This window comes from Lontra canadensis, unplaced genomic scaffold (assembly GCF_010015895.1).
Source record: "Lontra canadensis isolate GAN:19392208 unplaced genomic scaffold, GSC_riverotter_1.0 scaffold1, whole genome shotgun sequence".
Lineage (NCBI taxonomy): Eukaryota > Metazoa > Chordata > Mammalia > Carnivora > Mustelidae > Lontra > Lontra canadensis.
The window spans coordinates 27,015,671-27,031,115 of NW_022630995.1; the positions used below are offsets into that span (position 1 = coordinate 27,015,671).

At 38.6% G+C, this 15,445-nt stretch overlaps 1 protein-coding gene across 12 annotated transcripts in view; it reads left to right on the top strand.

Annotated features, from left to right (window-relative positions):
* FRYL (FRY like transcription coactivator) overlaps positions 1-15,445 on the top strand; it is a 260,625-nt gene that overhangs the window by 94,826 nt on the left and 150,354 nt on the right. For 4 of the 12 annotated variants that reach the window (XM_032852027.1, XM_032852046.1, XM_032852065.1 and 1 more), the window contains exon 1: positions 1,077-1,185. The exons of 4 other annotated variants lie outside the window; for them this stretch is intronic. In XM_032852027.1, the coding sequence (XP_032707918.1) occupies positions 1,113-1,185 (73 nt within the window). In that variant the 5' untranslated portion in view covers positions 1,077-1,112. Of the gene's footprint in view, positions 1-1,075; positions 1,186-10,642; positions 10,649-15,445 lie in introns of those variants that run through there. 4 more of the 12 variants (XM_032852017.1, XM_032852036.1, XM_032852056.1 and 1 more) reach the window with 2 other exon arrangements.

The window sequence follows — 15,445 nt, forward strand, 5'->3', positions numbered from 1 at the left end:
CTCTTGACCTTCAGCATCATAGTGAGCTAATTATGGGGTCCAGACTTTTTCTTCTGACAGTAACAAAAAATTTGTTGGGTTTGATTAGGGAATTTTCCTACTCTTTGAAGAGCAGATAGGCTTCGAACAGTGTCAGTTTCCAGTTTCAGAACAATTCCTGTGGAATACAGTTTTGAAAATGTGCATTTTATTTGACCAGAAGATCTCTCGCTATTCGTTGATAATTCCGACTGTGAGATTTCCTAGGGGAATTATGTGCTCTATTAAGAATAGAAGGCCCTATGTTTTGAAATAATCCCATTATTATAATAGAGTTCCCTCTTCTGAATAAGTTGCCTGCAGCAGAGGAAACTTTGTCCTGAGCTGAGCAGTTTAGAAGGCTGGTGGGGGCTCTGCCACAGCGTTCATTACATCATCTTTTCTTCCCATTAGCCTGCGTTCTCTCCGGTGGGTTAAGTGAGGCAGTGGACTCTGTACCATTAGCCTGCTGAGAAAGTCACCGCTTGCTGCTTGGGGGTGGAGAGAATGTACTCCCAAAATCACCTAGAGAAGACTGATGTTGGAGTGGGATAAATACCACCGATCCTTTTTTTTTTTTTTCTTCTTCTTCTTCCGTTTGGTCGGCTGTTCTAGGAAGTGATTTAAAGACCTTCTGCTAGACCCGAATTTGTTTTGATCCCGAAGGCCCTTAGTGAGAAAAGTTGGCCTCCCTTGTCTGTTTACTAGCAGTCAGTAGTGAGTGACTCCACTGGAGGCAGCGGGAGACACAGCTCCTCAGAACAGCGAACAGGAACAGAAGCAGAAAAGATCATTGGGGCCACGTGTATGGCCACCTCAAGAAAGGTGACGCTGTCCTTCAGGCCACTTGTAATAAACTCGTAAGCTTTTATTCAACGGGCGAGTTCATCTGCATTCAGCAGCCTTTCCACTATAGTCGTGCGTCACTGCGAGACTGCATGGTAATGAAGCCAAAGCACTGTGGGCCAAAACTCTGCTGCCTGCGAGAGGAGAAGGGACAGCGGCTTGGGGAGAGAGATCAGCACATCCACGGCTGCTGCTGCTGCTGTGCTGCTGCTGGGCCGTTCCTGATGCTGTAGCCCAGTTGAGACACAATGTTGAGCCTACAGGATTCTGTGTTTTTTGAAATTAGCATAAAGTCCTTGTTAAAGTCCTGGAGCAGCAGCTGTAAGTACAAATATTCCTAAATGGGAGAAATGCTGATGTATGATCATGGCCCTTCCTTGCATGCTAATAATTCTTTAGACCAGTCCAAACGCAAGTAAAGCTGTTGAAAATAACACGAGGAGTATTTTCTTGGATGGCAATCAGGGAGACAGATTGAAAATCTGGACGTGCACACGCTGGGCAGTTGTAATACTGGCAGTTAAAGAGTCTGAGGCTGAAATTGACCAGCGTTGGTTTTCTTGTTAATCTCTATCATTCTGGCAAAGTTTCTCTCAATTGGTCCAGTACAGGGGGGGAAATGACAGATAGCCTCTGATCTCTGCAGGGTCATCGGATCCCAGTACTATTCCACAGTTCTGTTAGGACAGGATGTTTGCTTGAAACCACATCAGCTATCCGAAAGCATCAGACGATTTAATATAATGATCATAACTTTCCCCTGTTCCTATAATTGAAGTTACAGTGAGTAATTTTCGTGTATATAGTGAATTTTCTGCTAAAGAACATTCAAAGTTTAGGTAGCTCAGTAAAACTAACGTCACTGAGTTACTATTTTGTCTGTAATTCCCTTCCTAATACATAGGTTTGGCAGAAATGCTGATTTTGTTCAGTATTTCTAGTTTTTTTCCAGTGGTACTTTTCTCTGAAGACCTGAGAGCACTTATAGCAATGTTTTATTACCATAGCCTTTTTTTTTCCTTTTTGGTCAAAATTACCTTGATAATATGATACCCAACTAATGAAGTAATCAAAAAAAAGATTCTGTTGTAATGTCTCTTTCGCCCAAAGAAAACTGAAATGTAGGAAAAAAATATGACTCTTCCAAGGTCATACAGTGGCAGAGAACTGGAATTAGAACCCAGTTGTTCTTGCTCCCAACTGTGCTTCTGGTGCCTGAGCAAACTGATGAATAAAAGATGAAAGACTATATTTAATTTTTTCTGGTTAACTCCTTACCAAAATATTTATTTAGTGTAGTTTTGTTTTGTAAGCAAATAATACAGATGGCCAAATGTTGACATAGGGGGAGAAAACCTCTTAAGGTAAAGCCTTATGGAGTATAATTTGAGGAGATTTGTGTTTTGCCAAATAGACTGCATTTACAATCTCCGTATTTCTTTTATTTTTGATCTGTAAGGAATTCTTCCATATGGAGATATTGTTGTGCCAGATGGCAGAAAGTTATCTTAGTTCTAGGAAAGTTTCTAAGTGAATTAAAATATTGGGAGAATTATAACTGAATTATAATTACTAATTTAAATTAAATACTTTTACTACTGCAAAGGGGAATACAAGAATGCATTTTTACTAAAACAGACTGTAGTTTCTAATCTTTCTTTCCCCCCATCCCTCCTTCCCCCATCCTTACCATGTACTTTTTTAAAAATAGTAAGACAGTTTTATAGTGAGAAGGAAGCTATAATTAATGGGTTCTTCTATAGGAACAGTGCCTTAGATTATATCACAGCAGCTTGTCTTGTAAAAACTTAGTTCACTTAGATATTTTTGAATTATGTGGTTATTTTGTTTTGTGACCATTTAAACATTTCTTCATGTCATTGCCTGAACCGTGTAACCAGCCACCGCCAAATCTCATGTAATCACATCCCCTGAATCCAAAAGTGAACCCAAAACAGATGTTTGTAAAACCTTTACTGTTAGCTGTTAGTAATATAATGATTCAGGTTGTGGGCATCCCTTTGCCCTTGGCCGTTCATGGTACGTATCTCCTGAAGGTGTTCTTACAGTTGTAAAGCGATAGGTTAATATTGAGAAGACAACACAAAGTCTCACTGTTCACTGAGGCCCCCACTAGGTCTGTTCTAGCCCTGGAAATTGGGAGAATATTTTTCTTTTGCCATTTATCTGCAGATGGTCTTTTTAAAATCTCCCCTTAGCCCTATTATATTTAAAAAGAAGAGAGAGAAGATTAAAATATGTTTAAAACCCTAGAAAAGGACAGCAGTTATCTGTCTCTGCCGAGGACTGTGTTAATAATCCAGCGCTTGCATCGGCCAATATTGACTGAGCATATACTATACTGTAACAAATGGACGTGATCTTTGCTCAAAAGGAGCTTCTAGCTTAGTCGGAGTGCTAATATGCATAGGTCGTTAACAGTAAGGAAGTTCAGTGAGCGCACTTGCGTATGTATCATGTCTTACCACGTGACTGTTACACGTGAAAAGAATGGGGGGTACAAGACCGAAGGAATCCTGTTGGACCACAGGGGACACCCCCTCGTGGTAGACAGCACTGCCACCCACAGTTTCCCTGAGCCAGAAAGCAGGTTTGGGTTCACAGCCCTCTCACCCGTACACCACCTACCCTCCATGCCTTTCATCCACTTATCAAGATGTGTCTTGCACAATTTCCTTAGACTCTTCTGCCTTCTCTTGCCAGAGCCACCTAACTTAGTTCAGGCCTCTCTTCCTTATCATCTGGAATACTGTTGTAGCTTCCTTTTTGTCCTCATAGCCCCTTCCACGGTGTGGCCAAGGGCTCCTTCTAAAAGCCCACTCTTAAAGTCTCTCCCCTCCTTCGCAGTCTTTTTTATCGCTTGGGGGATGAACCCCTGCTCATTCTGTGTCTCCTGTTGCTGGGCTTGCCCAGTTCCTGCTGTATTTGCGCCTTGTATCTGCTGCTACCTTTGCCTGGAGTGCGCCCCCCTTGTCCCCTCTGCCCCCTTTGTCCCCTCTGCCCTTAGGCCTGCTTCAAAGTGAATTCTCCATCTTTGAAGAGCCATCCTTTTCTTCACCTTAAACATCATGGAATCATGCTTATTATCACTTCCTTCATGGCTTTCTCTACCACTTCAATGTAAGCTGCCAGAGGACGGATTGTCTTTTTTGTTCTTTGCAAAGTTAATACTTCTTTGTATACTTAATGCTTAGTTAAGTTCTCATAACTGTGTAGGCAACTAAGAGCAAGCTTGGGGATGCAGTCATTTTTGTTGGGTTGGATTAATAACGGGAAAAAGGAGGATAAATATATGGTCCCTCTTCTACTATGTGTTTATTATTGTACTAGTGAGGTCTCTAAGGGGAATAGTTCCTGAAGCAGGAATTTATAAAATGATACCTTAGTGAATTAAAAAAAAATTCAGCATTTTACTCAATTCTGTTTAGTGAATTTCCCAGGAAGAATAGAGAAAAACCCAATTTATAATAGCTTTTGTGTTAAAAAAAAAAAAAAAAAAGGAAATGGCAAATAATTTTCCCATTAAGTAAACTGTATATTTCAAATGTTGCCCTTACTCTCCTTAAAAAAGAAAAATTAAATTTTTGTCATTGAACATAACTTAATAGCAGTGCATGTTATAGTTCTTGATCATTAAATGATAGTTTTTCACGTTTATAAGATGCGTTTCCCATGATTTGTATTATTGTTAAATGCTACATTTTATATTAATCGCGAGAGGCCCTCTGGTTTCAAGGCCTGCTTAGCTGGCAGAATGTTGATACAGTGCTGCTGAAGTTTGATTATAGTCGAGCTTATTTCTTTCAGTAACAACAATGAAGTGACATTCATATGGCCTAAATTCAGGATTTTGTCTTTGTGCCAACAGTTTTAGGCATTACTTCTTTTAAAAACTGAATCAGGAACATTCTGTTAAACCAGCTGTGTAGTGAGGATGTTATCATTAAAAGATTGGCTTAGTTCCCTAAAATTGATAAGACAATGCAAGATTCAGTCCTGAGATCTATTCAGTTACACATCTGCAGTGTTAATTATGGTCACACACACATTATCAATATAACACCTCTTGTAAACATATTTATAAGATTTATTTTGCATTCATAATTTTACAACAGCTAGTGTTTCAAAAAGTTCAGTTATCACAGACATAGAGGAGATACAGACTTATTTTTAACCACAATTTTTATAAATTAAAATATGAATAAGGTATGGTATGTTAAACAATCTGCATAAATTACTTGGGTTTTTGCACAATGAACAAAGTTCACAGAGTTTTTAACGCTCAGAGATGTTTTTCCTGGATTGCAAAAATAGTAAATGTCAGCCCCAGAGGCACAATTATGCATTTATCTAAACTTCAGTTAAAATTTGTATGTCTTTTGATTGAAATATTACTACTTACCATGTATTGAAGTAATTGTGAGTCTGGTATTGTGGTAAGTACATATATTGTGTGTGTGCGTGTATGTGCATATACAGTCAAGTTATGTGTACATACATTTATTCTATCTCATGTAAGCATCTTGAAAATTTGATGGAGCAAACTATTATTGCCATTTAAAAAATATTGGGTTTATGATATGTAAGATATTTATAATTCACATACTATAATGTCATCCTTTTAAAGTCTGTCATCCAGTAGTTTTTAATGTGTTAACTAAGTTGTACAACCATCACCACTCTCTAGTTGTAGTACATTTGTGATTCCTAAAAGAAACCTCATACTCATTAATTTACTGTCCATCTCTACGGATTTGGCTCTTTTGGACATTTTATGTAAATGGAATCCTAATAGGTGTTGTTTTGTGACTATCTTCTTTCACTTTCCATATTTCCAAGGCTCATCTATTAGTAGCATGTATCAATTTATTTCATTACTTTTTCTGACTGAATGATATCCCATTGTATGGATATACTACATTTTGTTGATCATTCGTTGGTAGATAAATTGCTATTTTTTTATAGAAGAGTAAACTGGTGTTCATATAAGTTTAAGAGCAGTAAGAACACCTCCCAAATACCCAAACTCCCCCCACCCAAGTTTTATTGAGATATAATTAACAAATAACATTGTCTAAGTTTAAGGCATATAACATAATGATTTAATATATATGTACATTGCAAAATAGTTACCACAATGAGATTAACATCCATTACTTCACATGGTAGAATTTTTTTCCTTGTGATGAAAACTTTTCAGACCTACTCTTCTAGTAACTTTAAAAAATACAACACAATATTGTTAATTTAATATTTTCAGTAGAGTATAGTTACCATTGTACATTACACACCAAATTCTCTAGCTAACATCCTTTAATTCTTCATGTTTCAATGGAAAGTCATCCCCGATCTCTAGTGATATTTCAGAATTAACAGTTTGGGGGAAGGGTGGGTGGGCAGAAGGGATATGACATGGTGGGCAGTAGAGGACACATGACCAATCTGGCTGGAGCGGAGAAGCATGGGAATGAGCTGGAAAGGTAGACCTGGGCCAGAGCGTGTCTTGAAGACTTAATTATGGATTTGGAGAACTACTGATGGACTCCATGACAGTGGTTGGGATGATCTCATCAGGCTAATGTTTTTCATGGAATGGCGGTAGGGGTAGGAAGAGAGAGGGAGGTACTGTGTACGGGAAGGAGTTAGGATGTGACTGCTGCAGATCAGACGTGAAAGAAAGGTTGAACAAATGAAGAAAATGTCATTTCTTTTTTTCTTTTTTTTTTTTAGCAAACGTATATAATGCCTACTACATGAGTAGGTACTCTTCTGAGTGCTTCATGAAATAGGAACTCATTTAATCATGGCTATGAGAAATATTTAAGAGCTGGGAACAATAGATATGGGAGGTGAAGGAGATTTTTAACTAAGTTTCTACACATGAATTCGGTGGGGTAATTTATGTTCTCAGTAACATTAATTTCAGAGATGGAACCATTGAGAGTTAAAATTGATCACAGTGTAAAAGAATCGCTTATTGGTTATTGCCCAAATACTCTCTCATCCCTCAGAGAAATCTGTCTGCTTTGGGAAATGAAGCCTAGACAAAGAAGCCAACTCATTGTGCTAAGTGAATAGTGTAAACTCTGTGATGGTCCCTGAATTTAGAGTTCCTAGCTGCAGACATCATTGAATTTAGGAATTGTGGGTCTGCTTTATCCATTTAGGAAATATACAGATTCTAACTCCTTAAGCTAGTTTTGCCTCATTTGGCACAGATACTTTATTTTCTTCTTCTTCTTCTTCTTCTTTTTTAAGATTTTATTTGTTTGTCAGAGAGAGTGAGAGTGCGTGAGTGAGAGCACAGCAGGGGAAGCAGCAGGCGGTGGGAGAAGCAGGCTCCCCGCCGAGCAAGGAGTCCGATGTGGGACTCGATCCCAGGACCTGGGATCATGACCTGAACCGAAGCCAGGGACTTAACTGACTGAGCCACCCAGGCGTCTTGATACTTAATTTGTGTGTGAGAAGTGTAACTGATTCTATAACTCATTAAATATTTAGTTTCATGGTTGGTTGGAAAATTTTGTATTGGTAAGTATTAGAATAAAGCATATAATTTACTCATGAGAAAATTCAAGGTGGAAAAATCTAAGATGAATGGTCATAATATTCATAGGTGTCTAAGATTATTCATAAAGGACAGTGTAGGGGCACCTGGATGGCCCAGCTGGTTAAGTGTCTACCTTTGTTTGGCTCAGGTCATGATCCCAGGGTCCTGGGATCGAGTCCCACATCGGGCTCTTTGCTCAGTGGGGAACCTGCTTTTCTCTCCCCCCGCTCTTGCTCTCTCTTTCTCTCTCTATCTCCCCCACTCAAATAAATAAATAAAATCTTTAAAAAAAAAAAAAAGGACAGTGTAACATCTGTGGCAAGTTTCAGATCTGCTGTTTCATAAACCTGGGTGTCAGAACCTTCCCCTGTTTGTACCTTCTGTTGTAGTTGTTTCTAAACTCCTTCTTGGGGTGCTTGGGTGAGTCGGTTAAGCATCCAACTCATGATTTTAGCTCAGGTCATGATCCCAGGGTCATGAGATCAAGCCCCGCTCAGGCTCCACTCTCAGCATGGAGTCTGCTTGAGTCTCTCTTTCCGTCTCCCTCATCCCCTCCTCCATACTGCATACTTGCTCTCTCTCAGATAAATCTTTTAAAAAAGAACATAAAACCTCTGTCTTATTATCAGGCCCTTGGTCCCATCCTCTGCTAAGATGGTAAGTTTTGGAGAGCCCTAGCTTTCTTGTCCAGACAATTCAGCATCGGCCCAGGCTCACTACAAGCTTTGGCCTGACTTTGTTCTTCATTTCTAGTGTCTGGGCTGCTACTCCTTCTTGTGTCAAAGAATGGAGGTCAAAGTCCCCACCTCTACTTCTTGGTACTTCTTCCTTCCAGAGCCTTGCCTTGTCAAGCAAACTCTTTGGTAACTGTTTCCTTTAAATACGGGGTTCTGCTTTGCTCCTCAAGAAAATGAAGTTCTCATCCAAAAACAACTATTAGGACCCGAAGAGAATCAAGTTCTGCTGATGTACCTTTTTAATGATGAGATATACCTCCCTTACCACATGTCCGTGTACTTCCTGTTCTTAGACTTTGTGGAACATATCTGTTCGCTAACATGTAACTGTTGTTCTTTCATGGGTCTCCATGGTGCTTTTTACCTGTTATCAGACTCTTTCGATGCCATGTTCTGCCTCCATTACTAGATTTCTCAACTACCTCCAGCATGACTGATATTCAGCCATTATGCATCCTTATGGCTGTACTGGGATTTGTAGTCAGAGTCAGTTCTAACTGTCCCTCTGTACCAATTGCTAAATATTTGAAATGTGACAACTGACAGGTACCTGGCCTACATTAGTGGTTAAGCGCCAAATCATTATCATTGAGTTCTGGCTTGTTCCAGTGTTCCAAGACTGGCCATATTATTTTAGGTTTCTTTTCTGGAAGGAACCATGTTTATAGTTTCATCACATTGATGAGACAGAGTTTGCTAGCCTTTTGCAGGATGGAATGGGCTTTGTTCTCTTAATTATTCCTCCTCCTAATCTTTAATGCATGATGTCACAGGACACAGCCTAAGTGGAATTTCTTATAATTTTGAGTCTTCTAGTTGATGGAAGCATGGTGTTCCCCAATTTTAAAAAACTTGCTAAAATGAGTAAAGTTTTAAGGGTTTTTTGAAAAAAAGAGAATTCAAGAGAAATCTGTTTGGGGGAAGACTGTGGAAGCCAAATTCTAAACTGTCAGACCCATTTCTATTAGAAGATAATGCATTGGAAATGTGATGGCAGTTCATAGTAGAAAATCATATGGATGGTTTAGAAATAATGCATGTATTTATAGACACCTGTGGCACAGAAAGTGAAAATAGCCATAAAAATGAAGGATGAACTAATACCTATTAACATATTAACAGTGTAACAATTTATAAATTATATATGATAAATGCAGATTTAACTTAAATGCATTAAATGAATATTTTTCGTTTAAAATAATCTTCACTGATGTTTAGAGCAGCTTTAGACATACTTGCCAAAATTCAGAAGCAACAGAGCTGTCCTTCAGTAGGTGAGTGGGTAAACTGTGGCCCATCCAGACAATGGGATATTAAGTGCTAACATGAAATGAGCTGTCAAGCCATGAAGAGATTTGTAGGAAACTTAAATGCATTATTACTAAGTGAAAGAAGGCAGTCTGAAAAGCCTACATACTGTAGACTTCCAACTATGGATATTCTAGAAAAGATAAAACTATGGAGACAGGGGTGCCTGGGTGGCTCAGTGGGTTAAGCCGTTGCCTTCGGCTCAGGTCATGATCTCAGGGTCCTGGGATCGAGTCCTGCATGGGGCTCTCTGCTCAGCAGGGAGCCTGCTTCCCTCTCTCTCTCTGCCTGCTTCTCTGTCTACTTGTGATCTCTCTGTGTCAAATAAATAAATAAAATCTTAAAAAAAAAAAACTAATGGAGACAGTAAGAAAAGTAGTTGCCAGAGGTTAAGGGGAAGGTCAGATAATAGAGCTCAGAGGATTTTTAGGGCAGTGAAACTACTCTGTAGTATACTATGTTGATGGATGCCTTTGTTCAAACCCATAGAATATAAAACACCAAGAATGATCTCTATGGTAATCAATGGCCTTTGGGTGATAATGACGTGTCCATGTAGGTTCATCAGCTCTAACAAATGGACCATCCCGGTAGGAGATGTTGGTAATGGGGGAGGCTATGCATGCGTGGGAGCAGAGGCCTATGGGAAATCTCCATTCCTTCTTGTTTTGCTGTGAACCTAAAAGTGCTCTTAAAAAAAAAAAAAAAAAAAGTGAAGTCTTTAAAAAAAATTGAAAAACTAAAAGCTTCACAGAAAATGTTGGGCAATATATGAATGAGTCATTCTTATTGTAGAGAGACTGGAAGAAAAGAAAATGATGATTCCAATAAAATGGCCTTAGTAACACCCTTGAAGGTAAGGCTAGTGGTGCATTTTTATGCAGAATACAGAGGCGTGCATTCCACGGTTTGATGGGCCCGGCCTCACTTGGTTCAAATTGGAGTCACTTTGGCTGCTTTGTGACATTGTTAGCTCATCCGCTAAGAAGCACAGGTAACTGTGAAGGAAGTTTTTTCAGGAGTCCACGCGGAGTATTCTTAAGGCACTTAAAGCTTAAGCATGCAGGAAAAAGAAGGCATTCCTTTCAGTACGCTGGGGTTTGGTGACTAGACTGGTTAGAGGATACAAGGCATGGGGAGGGACTGATGTGATGGTTCTCGAGTTCTCGTCGCTGAAACCTCACCCCTTGAAATCACCGATAACGGGAGGCAGGGGGTTCATAGGGCACCAGGATTCGTGTTTTTGGGCGTGGTTCGGGGCGTGGTTCGGAGAGCAAGGGGAAGGGGCTGAAACCACGAGAGAAAAAGCAGTTCGTCGAGATTTCTAGTTTGAACTGGGAGAACGACGTATGATTTTTTAAAATTAGGTTTTTGAAATGTTTTATTGATCCCTCACTCTGCTTCCTAGAGCGTTCCCCCAGTGACATGCTTTTATTTAACAACTCTCCGAATTGCTTGATGGATGTTATTTGTGGTTATTCTGTACCCAGGTTTCCTTATTTCTGGTGTTTTTGAAACTTTCTATTGATCAGAATTAGTTTTAAGTAAAATCACTGTAGAGAACCAACTGTTCCACCGAAGATGAATAGTGTAAGGCAATGATTCTCAACCTTGGCTGCGCCTTAGAATCGGGATGGGGGCTTGTCAAAATCTTACAGATGCCTGGGCCTCCCTCCAAAGATTTTGATTGTGATTTAAGGAATTACCAGAGAAGGCCAGCAAAGACCGGGATCGGGTCAGAAAACTTGACTTTGCCTTAATGCTGAGAGTGGATATGAAATCTGTTTCAGGAGGTGGAATTGTAATAAACGGTCTGACAGAGACAAGTTTTTAAGTTTGCCAGTTTACTAATTTACAATGAGAAATGTGCCAAGTGGGTGTTAATGCTAGGGCTGGCGGGCACTCCTTCCCTCTCCTTGTGGGGTAGGTCATAGGAAGCTAAATTCTAATCAGAGAGTTGCATGGAAAGCCTGCAGATCAAAGAAATTAATATCTGTGGAGCTTCCTTTAGGGGCCAGAACACTCATCTTTTTGTTCAGCCTACTGGACTGTACTTGGGTGGATGTTACATTTCCATCAGCAGTAGGTAAAGTGTTCAGTTTCTCTGTACGTTGCCAACAATAGAGCTGATTTTCTCTTTAATATTTGCCAGTCTGATGTGTAGACAATGAAAGCTTATTGCTACTTTTGATTTGCATTTTCTGGGTATACAAAGTTTGAATATCTTTTTCATATATTGTCTTTTCAGATTTGTTCTTATGTGAATTGCCTAATTACATTTTTTTTGGCCAATTTTTGTCTATTGTGTTGTCTTTTTCCTGTTAATTTCTAAGAGCTCTTTGAATACTTTATATTAGCTGTTACCTACATTATATTTTTTTCCAAATTTGCCCTGTCTTGTTTATGGTATTGTTTGCCTCATGAATATTTAAAATTTTTATTTGGTTGAATGTGTTAATCTTTTTTAAATAATTTTGGGTTTTCTACCTGGGCCAACAGCCTCTCTCCCCTGGATTCTCTATGTTGATTCCTAAGTTTTTTCTTTAAAACATCTTAAAAACTTAAAAAAACTAATTTTCAACATCCTGTTAATCTAGACTTTGCTTTTTGAATATAGTGTATTTTTTTCAGATGAATAGTCAGGTGATATTCCAACATTATTACTAGATCATCTTCTTCCTTCCGATTTTGCCCCTGTTGAATTCTTATTCTGGGATTTTTTAGGAGGCTGTCTGGTGTTTTACATTAATCTGATTTATCTGTACTTAGGTTTACTGAATTGATTACTGTTATATTATGTTCTGAAATAGTTTTATATTTTGATGTAATGTTTCAAATATAGTTATAATGTGTTCTGATTATAGTTTTGTGGTTTTCTGATTAGGAGATATTCTCTCTCTCTTTATATATATATATATATATATATACACACACATATATATATATATATATATGTATTTATTTTATTTTTTTGACAGAGAGTGAGCGAGCAAGCACAAGTAGGCAGAGCAGTAGGCAGAGGTAGAGGGAGAAAGAGGCTCCATTGAGCAGAGAGTCCCATGCGGGGCTCCATCCCAGGACTCTGGGATCATGACCTGAGCCAAAGGCAGACGTTTAACCAACTAAGTCACCCAGGCACCCCTCTTTATATATATTCTTTTAATAATTTTTTAAAGCTTTTCTGGGATACGTATTAGTAGTAACAAGAAATCCTCATTATGTATACCCTAAGATGGTTTTTTCCCAGTACAACTTAAAAAAAATAGTATTGAAATCTTAAATTGGAATTGTCATGATTGATATATTAATTTTGTAAGAACTGACCCTTAAAATAAAAAGTATTCTTACCCACAAATAAGTCTTTTTTCATTTGTTCAGGTCTTCTTTTATGTCCTTTAAGAGGTTCTCTTAGGGCGCCAGGCTGGCTTAGTCAGTAGAGCATGAGATTTCTGATTTGAGGTCATGAGTTCAAGCCCCATGTTGGGTGTAGAGATTACTTAAAAAAAAAGAGGTTCTTATAGTTTCCTCTATAAAAGTCCTGTTTTCCTTTCTAAATTTATTGTGACTATTTTTATATTTGTGAAGAGAAGATTTTTATCTATTTTCCTTTCTAGGTAATTATTGCTTTAATAAAGAAAGCTTTGTTTCTTTTTCAATATTTATAACAATGATTTAATTTTTTTTGTGCTGTTGCTTTTACTTATCTCTTAACCTTCTGATGTTAAGTAATAAGGCAAGAGCCTGCATTTTTGTTTAGTTTCTGTTTTTAATTGAAATAGATTTGGTGTGTTGAAACCCAGAATGGTATTTGCTCCTCATGTTTGCTAAATAATTTTGTTTTCTTTGTCTCTGGCCCCTCGTTATATCTCTTTGCCTGCTTCTGAAGGGTGGGCCATACAGTTACAGTGCTTTCAAGAGTAATCCCAAGAGTGACAGAAGGAAATCTAAGGCAGTCTCAGCCCTTGTAAGCCCCTCTTAGTTGGCTCCCAGTTAAGATATTAGGAGGAAACCCCTCTGGTCCTGGTCTTCTCCCACCGTCTCAACCTCATGGGAATGGAGGATTCAGCCCCCTTATTAGACTGCGCTCAGCTTCTTGGAAAGCAGAGAAGATGGTTATATATCCATATGTAGTCGGTGACTTCCCTCAGGCCCTGAGTCTACGTATATTTGCTGGATGAGATCCTGCAAGGTCCTGGTGTTCCCATATTCCCTTCAGGGCTGTCCTGTCCTGATCCCCAGATTCTTGTCCCGCTAGAAGAGGAAAGTCTGCCACAATAGCTTTTTTCACCGCAACAAATGTTTTTATGGGAGGAGGAGAGGAGAACAAAAACAAAAACAACTTTCTTGTTACTACTGATATGTACCCATGGTTGAGATATAATTCAACCCATTCATTTTCTCGAGGGAAAACAAAAGCTTAGAAAGGTTAAATAATATGACCAAGATTATAATGATACCAAGTAGCCAAGTCAAGTTTGGGCCCTGGTCTTCTGACTCCTGGGTTCATGCACATTTTAAAAAAATACCACATTATTTCTAGATTTTTAGAATAGTTCCTTAGCTGAGTTTCTGACGGTTCAAAGAGTACAAGGAAATAATAACCTCAGGGAGATTCTAGCTGAGTGAATAATGGATTATTTACAGATAGGTCATTTTTCTTGAGCTTTATAATAAGCGTTATTTCTATGGTAGACTTCAAGTAAAAAACACTGGAAATGTGCCAAGGATGTCATGGGACTTCTATGTTTAGAAACTGTTTTCAGTAGGAATAGTTTAGAGTAGGATAAATAAACACTTTAGGAACAGATGTCCAAAGAACAAGCAAAAGTCTTAATTTTTCTATCCATTGAAATTCCACCAGAAGAAAAAAATGTTGGACTGAATGGTAGGAAAAATGATGGCATTCACACAATAGAAATTCAAAGTATTTATGATTAGAATTAGTAAGAACTACATACTCTGATTTTAAACATTAATAGCTTGAAGAGTGAATAAAAATTCAAATCCAAAAAAAGAATTCTATAGATCTCTCATGAAAGAAAGTATACTTTTGGGGGGGCAGTTGGGATACACAAAGGAAAATAAATTAATGACGATATGCCAGGTTCCAGACAAGAAGTCTTAATTAAGATGTCAGTTTTTTCCCAATTACTTTATGAAGATATGCATAAGCCTGGAAGTATAAGTGAAAAACAGTAGCTGAGAAATTACTGAAAACGGTGAGTAAATAGCAGTATTTGTGCCAACAGATAATAAAGCCTGTGATAAAGGTACACTAATTAAAAGGAGGTCCTGATACAAAAGCAGATTTTAAAAATTTGATGATGCTTATATTTTATTATCTCACCATGATCTTTCTACATTTGTTATTATGAGACTGTAGTCTCACTGTGTCATTAATTTGGTAAATTTGTGATCAAGAAAGGGATTGCAGCCTATCACTCCTCAAAAAGACAGGTATCCAGGTACGAGATTTAAAGGAACAATCCAGTACAAAGAGGCCTAAGAGGTATTCGCAGCCCGTGTTCTAGGCCTAATTCACCTCCAGTCCTTTTCCTCTTTAAAAGAATCTCTTCACAGGGCACCTGGTGGCTCATTCGGTTGAGCATCAGACTTTTGGGCTCAGTTCAGGTCGTAATCTCAGGATCCGGGATTGAGCCCTGTGTGGGACTCTGTGCTCAGCGGGGAGTCTGCTTGAGATTCCCACCCACCCCACCCCCACCCCCAACCCCCCCCAACCCCCCCACCTCCGCCGCTTGCCCACCCTCTCTCATAAATAAATAAATAAATATCAGTCTTTTAAAAGAAATTTCTTCTCTCAGCTTCCCTCTATGTATATAACCAGGCAGGGCAAAGCATCCAAAACCAGAATCTTTTTGTTGTTGTTGTTTTGTTTTGTTTAGGATTTATTTATTTTGCTCTATTTACTTATTTATCACTCCAAATAAACTCCAGTTGGATGACA